The sequence below is a fragment of the Contarinia nasturtii genome, unplaced genomic scaffold, assembly GCF_009176525.2.
Source record: "Contarinia nasturtii isolate CC-2019 unplaced genomic scaffold, AAFC_CNas_1.1 Cnas_scaffold_285, whole genome shotgun sequence".
In the NCBI taxonomy this organism is placed as follows: Eukaryota; Metazoa; Arthropoda; class Insecta; order Diptera; family Cecidomyiidae; genus Contarinia; species Contarinia nasturtii.
In genome coordinates this window covers 4,934,397-4,949,087 of record NW_022197640.1, presented here as the reverse complement: position 1 = coordinate 4,949,087, position 14,691 = coordinate 4,934,397, and the positions used below count along the sequence as shown (strand labels likewise).

The 14,691-nt window shown below is 33.6% G+C and overlaps 1 protein-coding gene across 2 annotated transcripts in view; it reads left to right on the top strand.

The window, feature by feature from the left end:
- The window catches only part of LOC116337655 (octopamine receptor beta-3R-like), a 63,311-nt gene that overhangs the window by 30,908 nt on the left and 17,712 nt on the right, over positions 1 to 14,691 (top strand). The window contains exon 6 of one of the 2 annotated variants that reach the window (XM_031762407.1): positions 11,983 to 12,375. The exons of the other annotated variant lie outside the window; for it this stretch is intronic. Within the exon in view, the coding sequence (XP_031618267.1) occupies positions 11,983 to 12,375 (393 nt within the window). The remainder of the gene's footprint in view (positions 1 to 11,982; positions 12,376 to 14,691) is intronic. 2 annotated transcript variants of the gene reach the window in all.

Genomic DNA, 14,691 nt, shown 5'->3' with positions numbered 1-14,691 from the left:
CAGTGCACAGTCTTGATCAAAAGTGATGATGGCGAATATGTAATGTCTATCTTACAAATCTCTTACGTATGTATACTTTACATATTACTTGCTCTTACTTATCGGTATCTTCGAATGTTTGTTTAGCCATAAATATCTTCATATTTGTTGCTTTAACATTTTCGAATCGAGTTGAATTGGAGCCATGGTAAAATGTTTGCGCGGGTGGACAGACTAGACAAGAGTGGATGAAAGTCACCATGTTTTTTTATGTATATATGAATGAAACTACCAACACGAATTTTCCGCAAATACATTGGTTTGAATAAAAAAGAATACAAAATATGATATTCGGAAATATTCACTTATGTAACTGGTGCTTTTTGTTTGATGGCGTCAAACCTGTTATAGGCACTGCAGAGATGCGGGAATTCTTTTTTTGCAAAAGCTGTCCTTTCCTTTATTCAAGTTTCGGCACATGGAAAATAATATGGAATGAGTGCGGGCGCTCACTTATTCTACACTTATCCGGGGCCAATAACAGCCCTGGACGGCATACAAATATACAATCCACAAAATTGATAATGTTTTTAAATAAATGGCCCAAATTAGAGTGAATTTCGTTTCGATTGCAGCCAAACTAGTTTCGTTCAATTTTTCTTTTCTCGGACGATCCTCGACTCTTGTTAGTTACTCAGCTAAAATGTAACATTATGTGTCAAACGTGCTTTTCAAGCAATTCTAGTGCTTTTCACCCTCAGATGAAAATTCTAAATTCACGCTGAAAAAAAAAGAATCCGTCGACAAAGACAAAGACAAAATACCAACGCAAACTTATGAGCGTACAAAGTCATGCGGAAATGCGGAATGGAAACAGTAAATACTTAATGGTGGCAAAACGACATATCATTCATCCAACATCAGCGGCATCGATATTTCTACTTTGTACAACACACTATGTGTATATATGCACACATAAAAGCCACAAGCATATATGAACGGGCTTCTATATTTTCGAAACAGATCTTGATAGTATATATTTGACGGGCCCAAAGTTGAAAACAAAAAATATAAATACAAAATACTATAAGATATATTGGCTTTTAAGCAGAAAACGACTACCACCACAACAAACATCCGAGCAAATCGTGTCAGTTAGAGAGCGAGGAGGCGCACCAAAAGTGGAGGCCTGAGTGTGAAAAATGTAGCGTTTTGGTTTTCGTTGCAAATCTGTATATAGAATTTTCAGTGATTGTTAAAGCTGCGATTGCTTTCAGCGTCATAACCAGCAACAACAATATAATAATAACATCCAGCATCACTGTAATAGCTTTGCCAATCGCAAATTATTAATGGTATTTTTTTTCATCTTTGTGTCGGTTATTGTATTCAATGTGTAAACACACCTCGAAGAACTTGGCGTTTCTCATGTTCAATTTTCATGGAATTATTTGTAACTGTTCTCGAATGCCTGTTAGCCATTCTTGTGCAAGCAATCCAAACAATTTTCGCTACAAATGAATGAAATAAAAATGATAAGCGAAAATCCTAGAGCAAAAATTGAAATAATACAAATGGATGAGAATGGATGATAGAATGCGAACGATGGTTTGGGTAAAAGTGTACACATTTTCCGAAGAAATGAATGTTCATGCGGTTCATTTGGAAAAAATAATATTGAATTATGCTATTAGAAAATATTTTACGTGATGTTTATATTAATCAATATCGTTCGTTCATTGAAAGCTATGCGTAAAAATACAGTAATTTTTCATTCGTTCATTTACACCAAATGCGTATCTGTCTCTATGCTTCATTCTAGATTATCTATTTCAAGTGTGTTGTCAATTTGGCTACTTCGAAGACAAAACAGCTGCACAACACCACAAGGAAATAAAAATAAATAAAGAAATAATAATGATGCCAAAGAAAATGAAGAAAGTATATGTATAGTGCCTACATATGACTGAGTAAACATTGTTTTTTTCCATAAAACGCCACTTCAAACATGTATCGAGCGTCAGCCATTGAGAGCATTCATCGATAAAAAATTTGTTGGATAAAATTGAATTAATTTCTATAAGACTAGAATATTTACACACTCTCGGTGCCTCTTCGCATTCTTTTTGTCCCATTTGGTTTTTACTCTTCTTTGACCATATTTATCTCTCCCTCTCCCTTTACTTCTGTCGGCTGTTTTTTTTTCAATTTGGTTCTATTTGTTCTATCCAACATTTTAACATTAAGCATACCTTTACCAAAAAAAGTATATCAATTTAAAATTCTAATTTACGACGCGAAAAGTCTCTTTTTACACCTTCTGCGTTATAAAGAGCTTGCTGGCTACGCGAAACGGCTGCCAGAAAAAACGCAAATGAAAGCGAAAACATAAAAAAAAATCGTGGCCAAAACTGTGCTACGTCGAAACAGACATGAAATAATGCAGGCAATTTCAACATGTAGCTTCAATTGAACGAAGAAAAACAAAAATAAAAAAAATGCGCCAATGAAAAGATAAGAGAAAAACCGAATTCAATGAAAATTTACGAAAAAGACGAACAAACAACAACAACAAAATGCTTTGATCCCGACCAACTCCCCGTTAACAGCTGTGAACGGATGAACACTAAACATTAGATATAGGTATTTTAAAGGTTCGACGTTCGGTTTTTTTGTACGTGCTTTTATCGCGCGTATATTTGAAATAGAAACTGGAACGACATATATTAACGTTGAACGGTGAAAGGAGCAAAATTGAAACCGTTTCTTTTCTAATTTTTTTCCTTTCTATTTTCCACGAAAAATTCCACTCATTGGCATTTTATCCGATCGATAAAATTTACTTTTCACGCAGAGTATAGTGTTTTATTCAACCGTTTATAATTTTTTTCTACAAGATTTCTAATTCATTTATCACACTCGCCGATGTATATGTATGTCCTGCCCATGAGGTATCATTCTCATTGTAAATCGTATTTCCCTCGTCGTTTTCTATACTGAGTTCAAAATTGTGGGAAATTATGTTAGAATTACGTTCATTTTAAAGTGCTTGAACCGAGATGTACATTTGCCACAAAGTAAGCTCTTTTTTGTCTTAAGAATAGATTTAAACCATTGTGGTTGGCCCTTTGCAAATAAAATTTCATTAAAAGTGACATAAAATAATATATGAGCTTTTGATGGAATAAAGATAATGCCAGGGCATGATGAAAAAAAAAAACGTAAAAGAGGAAGAATAATTAAATGCACTTAATCGACGATTTGTGATATGACCTTATTCGGATCATTGGGCACATCGGTGGTGCATCATTTGAGCTCTGTACCGGAAAATCTCTGGCAAATGTAATCATATCTGTCTACCTGAACATTCCACTTCAAATATTTGTTGGTATGAGCAAAATCAGTTTGTTGATGTGGTATTTGTCTCTCGTACTTCGGTTTTGTTGTTATTATGGTTGCTGAAATAAACTTGAACATCATATATTCTCTGCATTTGTAAAAGCAACAACATATTTCAAAATACATCAAAACCAGAATCAACATCTTCAGTCGAAGTGCTAAAGATGTCAACCATTGTTAGTGGAAACGAGTTTACCCCATTCCCATTGAATTGACAAACCTACTTATTTTTACAACTAAACATCCGCATTAAGATATATTGCCAATGTCACTCTCACTGTGAACGTTGTCAGAATGCTAAGCATTTACCTTAAGTCAAACTTTTACACTATCAATCTACTCCAATATACCGTCGACGACATTCGATGTTATATGTTCCGTATATTTGAGGTGTAAAGACACTCTTATCATTTCGTTTTTTTTTTATTTATTATTTTGAGTGTTGTGTGTGTACGCAGTGTTGTGAACAGCGATATTCTCTCGAAACGTTTGTCATGATTTGCAATGTCTTTATGGCAATTCTTTGGCGACAACTTATTGTAGAATATTTATATTCAAAAGCATATCGATGTTATGCATTCATACGGCCTCTTTTATCTTCAATAAACATATTTATTCTGCGAAATTATTATTTATGTATACAAAAATCATTCGTATATACACGCAATGCGAGTGTGTAAATAAAATCCACTTGCAATTCTGACTGTAATAGTATATACAACATATAGCATATATAATCTTTCGTTCAATTAAAATCACAAATTATCGCTGAAATTTTCAAAATACATACTCATTCTCTTTTTCTCTTTCTCGTTCACTTTCACTATCACCATATGGTTCTTAAGCTCCGTTTTATGTATATACATTGCAAATATTGTAGTCTTTTCACTGTATACAAGCAAAACTGCGTCAAAAACTTTTTAATTCACTCATAGTGTATTTGCCAACTCAACAGAAACACATCTGTGCACATTAGCCCGTTCGTTTGCCACCCTCTCCTATGCGATATCTTGCTAAAGTGCTTATATTTCTTAAACGACGATGATTCGAATGAAAAACGTATTTGGTGCGGGTGAACGTTTATTTCACTGTCGTGTTTGATAGCGTATTTCTTATTGAAAGTTGACTCACGATATTTATTAAATAACTACGTTCGTACGCTTCAATTCGCTGCTAATATTACTACCATCAACATAATTACGCACGATGAACAATGAAAATAATTGAAAAGCCGAAGGTAAATCGAAGTGTACACTTCCATAGTTTATTACCTCAAAACGTTTGCAAGTAAATGAGCAAAAAATGGAGACGGAGAGAATGAAGGGGCCGCACAAAAAGTGAGATGGAGAGTGCAAGAAAGGAAGAGCAAGTCTGTTGAAATCATAACGGATTTTAATACATGCCAATCAATTTGAATGACTGTGACATTCAGCAATGAGACACGATCATGCTTAAGCTTTGAGTATACAGTACAACGATTTTGACTCTTAAATCTCTCACTTTTATAATATTGTCTTTGGAATATGTTCAGTGTGTACCACGTATTTGGGTTATTCAGTATGCTTGAATATGCACTATGCATGCATGTATTTATAGTACAGGTACTCTACATACTATGATGAAAGGCCACAAAATGTGAACATATTTCTCAATTGCACTCGTGACACACTCAATTGAAAATAAATATTTAATCCGATTTTTATTTTATGCAATGTATACATAGATCTATAGATCTATAGACTCGCGTATTGTATATAAATAATTTATGCGCTGTTAAAATGGTAAATGTCAATAATATTTTTGATTGAAATAATCGCATTTGTGTAAGGTAAATTTATGTTTGATTATTTTCACGGAATTATGTTTATTCTTTTAATTTAAATAATTGCTTTTTGAATTATAAATATCCCAAAGTTTAATGTGATTGTTTTCAACGGTTGATCGATGCCAATGAGGATACAATTTTACTTGTTATGCGAAATTAATCACAAACACTGTATTTTTGGAAAGATAAAAAGAGATGCAAAATTAATTCAATGTATAGTAAAATAGTAAAAAAAAACTTTGGTAAACATACTGTAAAAACAAATGTGAGAAATATATTAAATTTCTTCCTTTTTATGCATAAGCACATGTCTAGGGGCTCGGAAGTATTTTTTATTGATGGAAAAACACACATAATCAGAAATGTTGATATATTTTGAGTTTAAACAATAATACTCACCATATTCACGAATATTGGTACATTTTGAGTGTGAACAATACTGTGAATAATCATGAATATTCCCAATATTTTGATTATCGTAAATATGAAAATGGCGGCAAATGATGTAAGTCATTCTGTGGAATGTTATTTATAAAATCACACAAGCTTAGAACACTTTTACCTATACATTTTTGATGTTCTTCAGTCAAACTATTTTTTTATCAAAGAAATATAAGTTTTTTAGGCTGAAATCTCTTTTATATAATAAAAACAACAACTATTAATTTTATTTTGTGTTTTGTGTGTTTTACATCGGTGCGAGCTGAATAATGACAAATAATTACGTAAATATGAGAAATATTCAAAATATTCTCAATATTTTCCATTTATCTACCACATTCATACAAAATTGTAAAAACTGAATTTTTTTTTTTTTTTTTTTTTCATGTTCCGAGCCCCTAGGCACATGTGAAAGATTTAATTTTGATTTCCGTTTGATGTAACCGCACCTTTTTCGAAAACAATTTCGATTCAATTCGATGCCTTCGGTCGTTCGCCAAATTTGTTTGAATCATTTTCAAGACCAGACTTCGCAAAAACGTGCATAACTCCTGTCGCAAAGTAGAAACAAACAATAAGTATAGGCGCTGGAGTAAACATAAAGTTTTCACATTTATTTTCTACCAGCTTAAAGTAAATTTTCACATGCGTCAAAGCACACATTTGGAAAAAAGTGCTCAAAATGTCTCAAAATGAGATGGAGTCAGTGTAATTGATATAGACGGTAAACTTTTTCACTTTGCACTTTGTGCGAATGATTGTTTCAAGCAGGAGTTTAATTGAATTGCTAGCCATTTGAACTATTTTCGTTGCGCGTGACTCGCAATTTCAATGTGCCCATTCAGAGTTCTACATGCAATCTATAATAAGTAATTGGCGCATTATTTCTTCTTTTTTTATGTTATCATATACATTTGGTGAATAAATAAAGCATACGACTTCGGCGTATGTGACATAATTTATTTTTTATAGAATCAAAGTCAGCCGAAAGAAAAAGTATTACCAACACACACACACACACACACACACACAAAAGTTCCACTTGAAATATAACAAACACACAAAAAAAACCTTGATATCCACTTTGTGATCTCGTACAATTGTATTTATCGTTTACAATTTTATATGGCTACTCACTGAAACTCGTCGTATGAATCTCGATGCATGAATAGTTTATCCACATGCTGAATCTGGCTGTATTCTTCAGTTCAACAGTGTTGATTCCAATCACATATTGAAGGATAGGGGTAGGCAGGGATTTACTCAAAGATTGGAAGTATCTTACGGTATACAGTATACTAAATGGTATTCATAATATATCGTATTACATGCGGTGATCTCCGCATACAGTGATAATGCTACATTGCTGACGCTGCTTTGATGACACTCCGTTAGTGACGCTGTTGTGTAAATGAGCACGCATATTCGTCGCACGCAACCACTGTATGCAGAGATCACCACATGTATTTAGTATACCATATGATACTTCCAATGCTTGGGTCCACCCTGTTTCAGTATCTGAACCGCAATTTGGAGACATTAATAAATATTTCAATATTCACAGTGAAAAATGTTTTTTTTTTCATCTTAAATTTTGTTATCACCTTCTCCTAGAAATCTAACCCCTTGATGTGAAAAATACACTCACTTGATGTGAAAAGTTCTGTAGATCAGTATAATGATACGCACTGTATGTGTCCAGTGAACATTACATTTTTGCGACATGTTGTGCTCACTCTCTCGCGAAATATCGTAGAGCTGATATAGAAGAAATTGTATAGTCGAGGCTCAACTGAATAAGTACATGGATAGATACTTATTGTGGTTCCCATTGAGTGTGTTGAATCTAACTTCAATTTGAACTTATTTAGTGTAGCTCAAGACTCTTGGAAACGATTGATTCGCGAGCATTTGAGAAAATGCTTCACATTTTGTTGGTATTCATGCAACTATGAAAATAATGTGTCTAACAATACACAATTACTATAATACAGTAACAAAATAAATAAAGACATCACATGCATTTAGTACACTCTGTTTGTGTATATGCAATGTGATTATCTATTGAATTTTCCAGCCCTAACAATGGCATGCTAACAATGAGAATATGGCGCGCAGAGAATAGAATAAAAAAAAAAACAAAAAGTACTGACGATTTATAGGTGAAAAACGTCGTGCAATAAATTCTAATCTATGGTTGCTCTCTTGGATCTATATTCAGTGAAGTTTTGATGCGAACACACACAGTATGTGTGTTGGTGTCAGGCGCACGCAAAATATCATTTCTCGTGGCCCCCTTCACGACTTTGTCATTTCTTTGCTCTTTTTTCTCTCTCTTCTTTAACACTTTTATTATCATTTTGGCTGGCATTGTCATCGTTGCAAATGGCAAACATTTCATTCTACATCTGAAAAATGGTTCTTTTGTGCGTTTTTTTTAGTGTGTGGCAAATGATGCCTTTATTTCGGTGTGCGTAATAAAGTGACATTGGATGTAGGCTAAATTGTAGCACACGCAAACTTGGTAAGCATAAAAGCGAACAGTATTTACCTCAATAATATGAAAAGCCTGAAAAGGTGCATTGCGCGCACAACAGCTTTTTGTCGATTGTGCTTAAGATTGGACTAATGTGTCAACTAAACGTATAAATATCATCACACACACAATGAGACAATTTGGATAAATTTTTATCCTGGGGTGATTTAATTTTGTGTTGAGCGTTCGTTTTCGATCTTTTTAGACCGAATCGTTAGGTGCTTATACATTTGGTGTGCTTGTACACTAAACTATACCGCAGATGGTGTTCGCTCAGAAAAATACGGCCAAGATACGAAAGAAGAAGAAAAAAAAAACGATGTGAAAAGCTGTGTGGTAAATAAGCAAGAGACGGCTGCATTGCATTCGAATGTCGAGAATTCACGAAGAGAAGAATATATTTAAAATAAAAAAAGAACACAAACAAGAAAACATGCAAATCAATTCTACTTTTTCCACTGATTATTATCCTTTGAATTCATTCGCGTTTTCTCTCGGTCGTTAATTTGCCTGGTGCACCTACTGGCAATCCAGTAGGCAATCCATTCTGACAATAATACTGCAGGCAAATGTGTGAAATAAATGAAATTTAAAAATAAAATGCCGACACAACAACAATGAACCAGTGTTGAGTTCTTTCGCTCATGTTGCGGAGAGAGGAACGGAAACTTGAACGCCATTCAAAAAGCTCAAAGGAAGAAAAATTGAACGAAAATAATAAATACAGAAGTTTAAACATTGGTTAGACACAGATGTTCAATGCCATTTCTCAAAGGTATAATAATATTTTTGGGTTGCCGCTATGAATTTTGGTTGTTGTTGCAAAACGAAAATACATTCGAATCATTCAGCCATAAAGTTCGAACAAAAAGACAAAATATGAAAAACAAAAATGAGACACAAAAAAATAGAGAGTGAAACACAGAGGGAAAATGAATGAATGCGAAAAGCGAACATTTACACACACATTTTGAATAATTTCCTATCGTATTTTCAGGCGAATGCACGGTAAATTTGGGTTTTTTTATGTGCCCATTGAGCTTTCAAAAGTGACGTTCCATTTATACGAAGCGTCAACAATTATGCGTTTCTATAAATGGAACGTATTATGCGAGCAATACCAAATTAACGAGCAATCGTGTGCGCGCGAGCGTTCACATTGCAAAAGGTTTGCTGTGCAAAAACAATATGAAATATTAATCGATTGAAATGCGTCGTGGTTCAAGGCAAAAGTCATTACAAGATCGAGATTTATGATTACAAATGATAAGAATCAAAGTCATCTTTGGGGGGGGACTCAGTAGCGGGTTTATGAGTGTAAATCCAATGCATAAGTAAAACGTGTGTGACGTGAATGTGTTTCGTATAAATTTAGTATGTGTGCAAAATGATTTGCGCGCCAATTGAATGTAAATGCGTTTGCTCACACATAAATATTCTCACTTTGCTTTTCGGGCATAACAAAATGCAACTTTTAGTGTTCGATTGATTATCGAAGCCTAAGTGTTTTTATTCTCAAATGCACATTATTCGGCTGCGAGACGAGTTCAAAGCTCTTTAATTGAATTCGCTTTTCCAACTCTGCGATTCATTATTTATTGGTCGTTTTTCTCTTTTTTTGTTGTATTTCTTGTGGCTGGCCGCGACTGTGAATGTTTCCATTTCTTCCATGTTTGTTTGGTGAACACTTTTGCTCATGAATTGAATGAGAACAACGCTTGAGAGATGAACAGAGAGCAAAGAGATAGAAAGAGAGCGAGAGGGAAGGGGCATTAAAACGATGTGTAATATATTTTTCTCATGCGATGTAGAGTACATAAATGCATAAAGCTTTCGAAGAAGATTGAGTTGTCTTTTGATTGATTTGTAAGCGATGGCAAAAGATATCTATCAAACGATATGATAAAGATTGTTTGTGTGGCGAGATTGTTGGGCACTTTTTTATATCAGACAGTTGAGTTGTGTTGTGTTGAATGGTATGAACATTTATCACAGTTGAAAAAAAAAATGAAAAGATGACGGGAAGTGTTAAAAGAAGTTGATGGCAATATCGAGCGGGGTTCTCTTGAACTATTTCGATTCATTCGACTGAAATTGAAATGGTGGCTTTATTTAATATAGCTTCAGTTTGTTGTTTTACAATTTCATAATATGATATTATTATGAGAGTGAACTATATTTTGATTTAATTATTTATTTAGGTGGCTTTTAGCTTATGTATTTGGGCTAATTCAGAAGGTTACGCTAACCATCTTCGTCTCGGCACAACGATTTATGATTCACTTCATAACCTTTCATCACATAGATAGCCCTTGAAATGAATAATGCGTTTTCATGTGTCACAGAGTTTTTTTTGTTTTTTTTTTCGGTTGCTACTTGCGACTTTAACCGCTGATATTCATGCATATTTCAATGACAAAACCCACCAACATTGACACTGACGTTGGAGAAATACTTTCTCATTCTCTCCGAGAGAAAATGAAAACCATTACAAGGAGACTGCTATAACAGATATGCAATCTATTCATCTAATGGCAATCAACAATGCCATTTTCTGCACGCTCACATACATAAACACACACAAACACATGTACACACACACTGAGTGAAATCATAAAATAGTTTACGACACTGTTATGAACTGCAATCAGACTCCTGGCTCTATTAACATTGATAAATCGAATTTTGTTCCCTTTCATTTGTTAATATTTTTTAGCAAACGAAAGAACGAAGAAAAAAAAACAAAGATAACATTCGTTTTTCTCTAGTCATTTCATGTGATGCATATGCAATTGCTTTATCCCATCTCGATAATCATATTTTATTCCGTTTTATTATTATTATTATTTTTATTTTCCTTCAACTTAGTGACAATACAAAAATCGCTTGACCTTTTGCATTAAGAGCAAACGTCATTTAGTTATATATAAACTTTTGTTTCTTTCTCTCTCTGAATTAGATCCACTTCAATTTATCATAACAGCTATTTTATGTAACAGTAATAGTGAGAAATCGATGTTGAGCAAACGTTTTCGTACGAAATAGTTTTTTTTAGAAATAATAATATAGAATAGATATGATTTTATTTGGCTCGTCGTTGATCAGCAGTAATTCGACAGATTTACATTTAATCATCTCTAATTGTCTGATCGACGACTAGTTAATTGTTCATTCTAGCCAAAGTGTTTTATATCCTTCGAATGAAATTAAATAATGCTTTTCACTCTTTCATTAGTATCATTAGATGTTTGTCTTTAAGTTTTAATTCAATTATAACAAAAGTCTTCTTTAGATTAAAAAAAAAAATTATAAACATGTTTTTTGCGCTCTGATTTGTTACCATTGACATTATCAGAAATTATTATTTTTTAAATCTCACCAAAGCTGTAAGCTTTCAAACGCTCGCGCATCGTGAGTAAAAAATGATGAGATATTTTCATGTAATTGGAGAAAGCAATTTGTGTAACGCGCGCGCTCATTCACCCCTCTTGCCGCCTGATGACGCTGCATATAGCACATCAAAGCGTATTGCCAAATATACACACTGCTGACCTTCACACAGCTTTCAACACATTAAAAACAAGTTTAATATTATTTGTGTTTGTAATGCTATACACAATTTCGCTATAGAATACATATATAGAGCTGCATAAATAGAGAATAGATAGATAGCTAGATAGTTTTAACGAGTTCTACATATACTTTGTTCTTGTTCTTCTTCTTGTTCTTATTCTTCATCACAAACAAATTTATATGAATATAAATTTATCTGTGTGCTACTATTCAATACCGCAATTTCTAGACCATAAATCTGGTGGAGCAAAATTTGTATCGACTACGACTACGATACATAGACGTGGTGCTATATGCATTATAGTTAATAATCCAGACGAGGATAGCCAATGTTCTGACAATAACAATGTTGACAATGACGGTGAAAACAATTCAGATGACTTTGATGTTGGCAAAGTATCGGACGAATGCAGCGATGCAACCAATATTTGCGTTCAAGTACAACCAACGAAATTACAATTTTGGCACAAACTGTTGATGCCAACGACAAAAACAACAACGACCACAACACAGCAACATCAACGACGCAAAAGCAAAAAAAAATCAAGAAAAATGTCCAAAGGCAAGCAGTACAAGTGCCACAACAATCCGAAGACTTCTCGAAAAAGCAATAATAAAAACGGTAAATTTTCACCACCAGATTCATTGATTCTTTTCATTTTCGTCAAAATAGTCGTGACATTCACAATCAAACAAAAAAATAATAATAACAAGAAACACTTCGGAAAGGTTAGTCCAACAACAACAAAACTCTCTTTCTACTCCTATATCGTTTTTTACTTCATTTTCTATTTCTCTTATTCATTCAACTTTTTGAAATTCAACAAATTTTGCATTCGAACTCATGTTAGGTTTTCTTTTCATTATGATTCTGTTTTTCTTTCTTTTCGTCTCAATATGGATATTTTTTTTTTTGCTCCGTTTTGGCATACAACGACATTTTTTGATGCAAACGTACATTCAATTCGATTAGACATAATGTGCACTATAGTGAGACCTGCTCACAGCAAAATAAAATGATTAGAAAAGAAAAAGCTAGCATAAAATCAACTGGATCGTCATGCAGACGGTGAAATGGTGATGAATGCTGCATCAATTGTGGCATTGAAATTTATATCGAAAACCATTACACCTCCTCTTCTATTGTGCATGCACACCAGAAAGGGGGAGAAAGGGAGTGAGGTAAGCAAGACAGAGTAAATACATTGACTGGTTATAAGACTGGTTGTCAATATTACCAAAAACCAATGTAAATATTTCAGTCCTTGTTTTGATTATTGAACCGAAACGAAAACCTTCAGACAATTGTCACCTTAAACTTCTGAACACATGTTCAGTCCATAGCACATGGCCATGTCATCGATGAAACTTCGAAAAGGATATACAAACAACAAACAAGAGGAGACAATATGAGATCGAATGGAGAATTTCAAAGTTTGGCAAGTGCTCCAGTTTAGTTTTCATGAACATATAAATATTTGCATTACGCAGCGAATGAAATTCAATTCATGATTAAATTAATAAAAACGCCCCAAAAATAAGGTATTAGAAACCAAATCTAATGTATTATCTCCAGCTTGCATCGGATATATTCATTGAGTGATTCCGTGTTGTACCGCAAATCATTATATCAACGTAGAAATTACGCTCATACAATTTGCTTTAATTAATAAAAAAGAAAAGAAAACATGAACAAAACAATTCACAGACGATTGACAATTGTCTAACGACATTCTCAGTTGATGTTTTATTATTTGTTAACGCTATATTTGTGTACCTAATCAAATATTTAAGCTTTCCATATACGGCATAGTTTGTGTGGCATTCTTTTTTCGTCAACGTGTACATAAGTATCTTTTAAATGCCATTATCGTTGGTGACTGATGCATGTCATGTGCAATACATTATTTAATGCAAACCATTCGGCAATGTTTAATTGTCGTGCTTTACGGATTAATAGTTAACAATATTGGGATATGGGTTTCGTGCAACTGCGACTATTCATCCATGCAATGTACATATTTACATGATAGAATATTTCATATGGAATGTTTACTTGGTATGTGATCGGTAAATGAAAATGTAGCTGCTGATACAAATATTCACACAAACACACACACAGACACGATATATGCTTTTATGTCATTATTTCATCATCATATTGTGTCGATCTGACGTCGAATGATTGACACCGAAGAAGCCATATTTCAACAATGGAATTCATTCATGTCAAATACAAATTTTGACATAATTTTGTAAAAAGTTTTCGTGGCTTCTTCGTCTTTGTTTCTTATTTATTTTTTGTTTTGTTGCTAGTTGATATCAAAACAAATCAAAAGAAACTTAACGAAAAAGCGCCACTGTTTTGCACATCACATGTGGCACATCCACACGGAAAATGAATTATTCTGCGAAAGAAAAAGTGAAAGGCAGAAGTAACTGTAACTGAAAATCGATAAACCATTATAATGGAACGAGGACTTTGGAACAAACTCGGAATAAAAGTCGGCGCACAAAATATATCCATACATGTATCCATCGTTCATAAAATCGAAAGAAGAACAAAAACCCTCACATATACAAATTCAAACAAAAACATGCATTGTTTGGTGGTCGTTAGTGGGTAAGCGGCAAAGAAAGAAAGAATAAAAAAAGAAATGCTTATGCATTATCAATATCATATATGATAGTTTATAGATTTCGTGCGTCGCTCACGACTACATATTTGATTTCATAATGATTGAATACCTTCAATGTTTTGGCGTAACCAATTTTCGTTTATCACTTTTCGACCCTTTCTCTCGACAGCCTCGCCACTACATTTTCCACCTTCACAATTTTATATTCATTTATTCATTCGTTCGTCCAGTCAGTCGGTCGCTCGTTGGCGCGTTTTATCGATATTCGATTTCCGTATTTCCGCATTTTCTGGAATCAA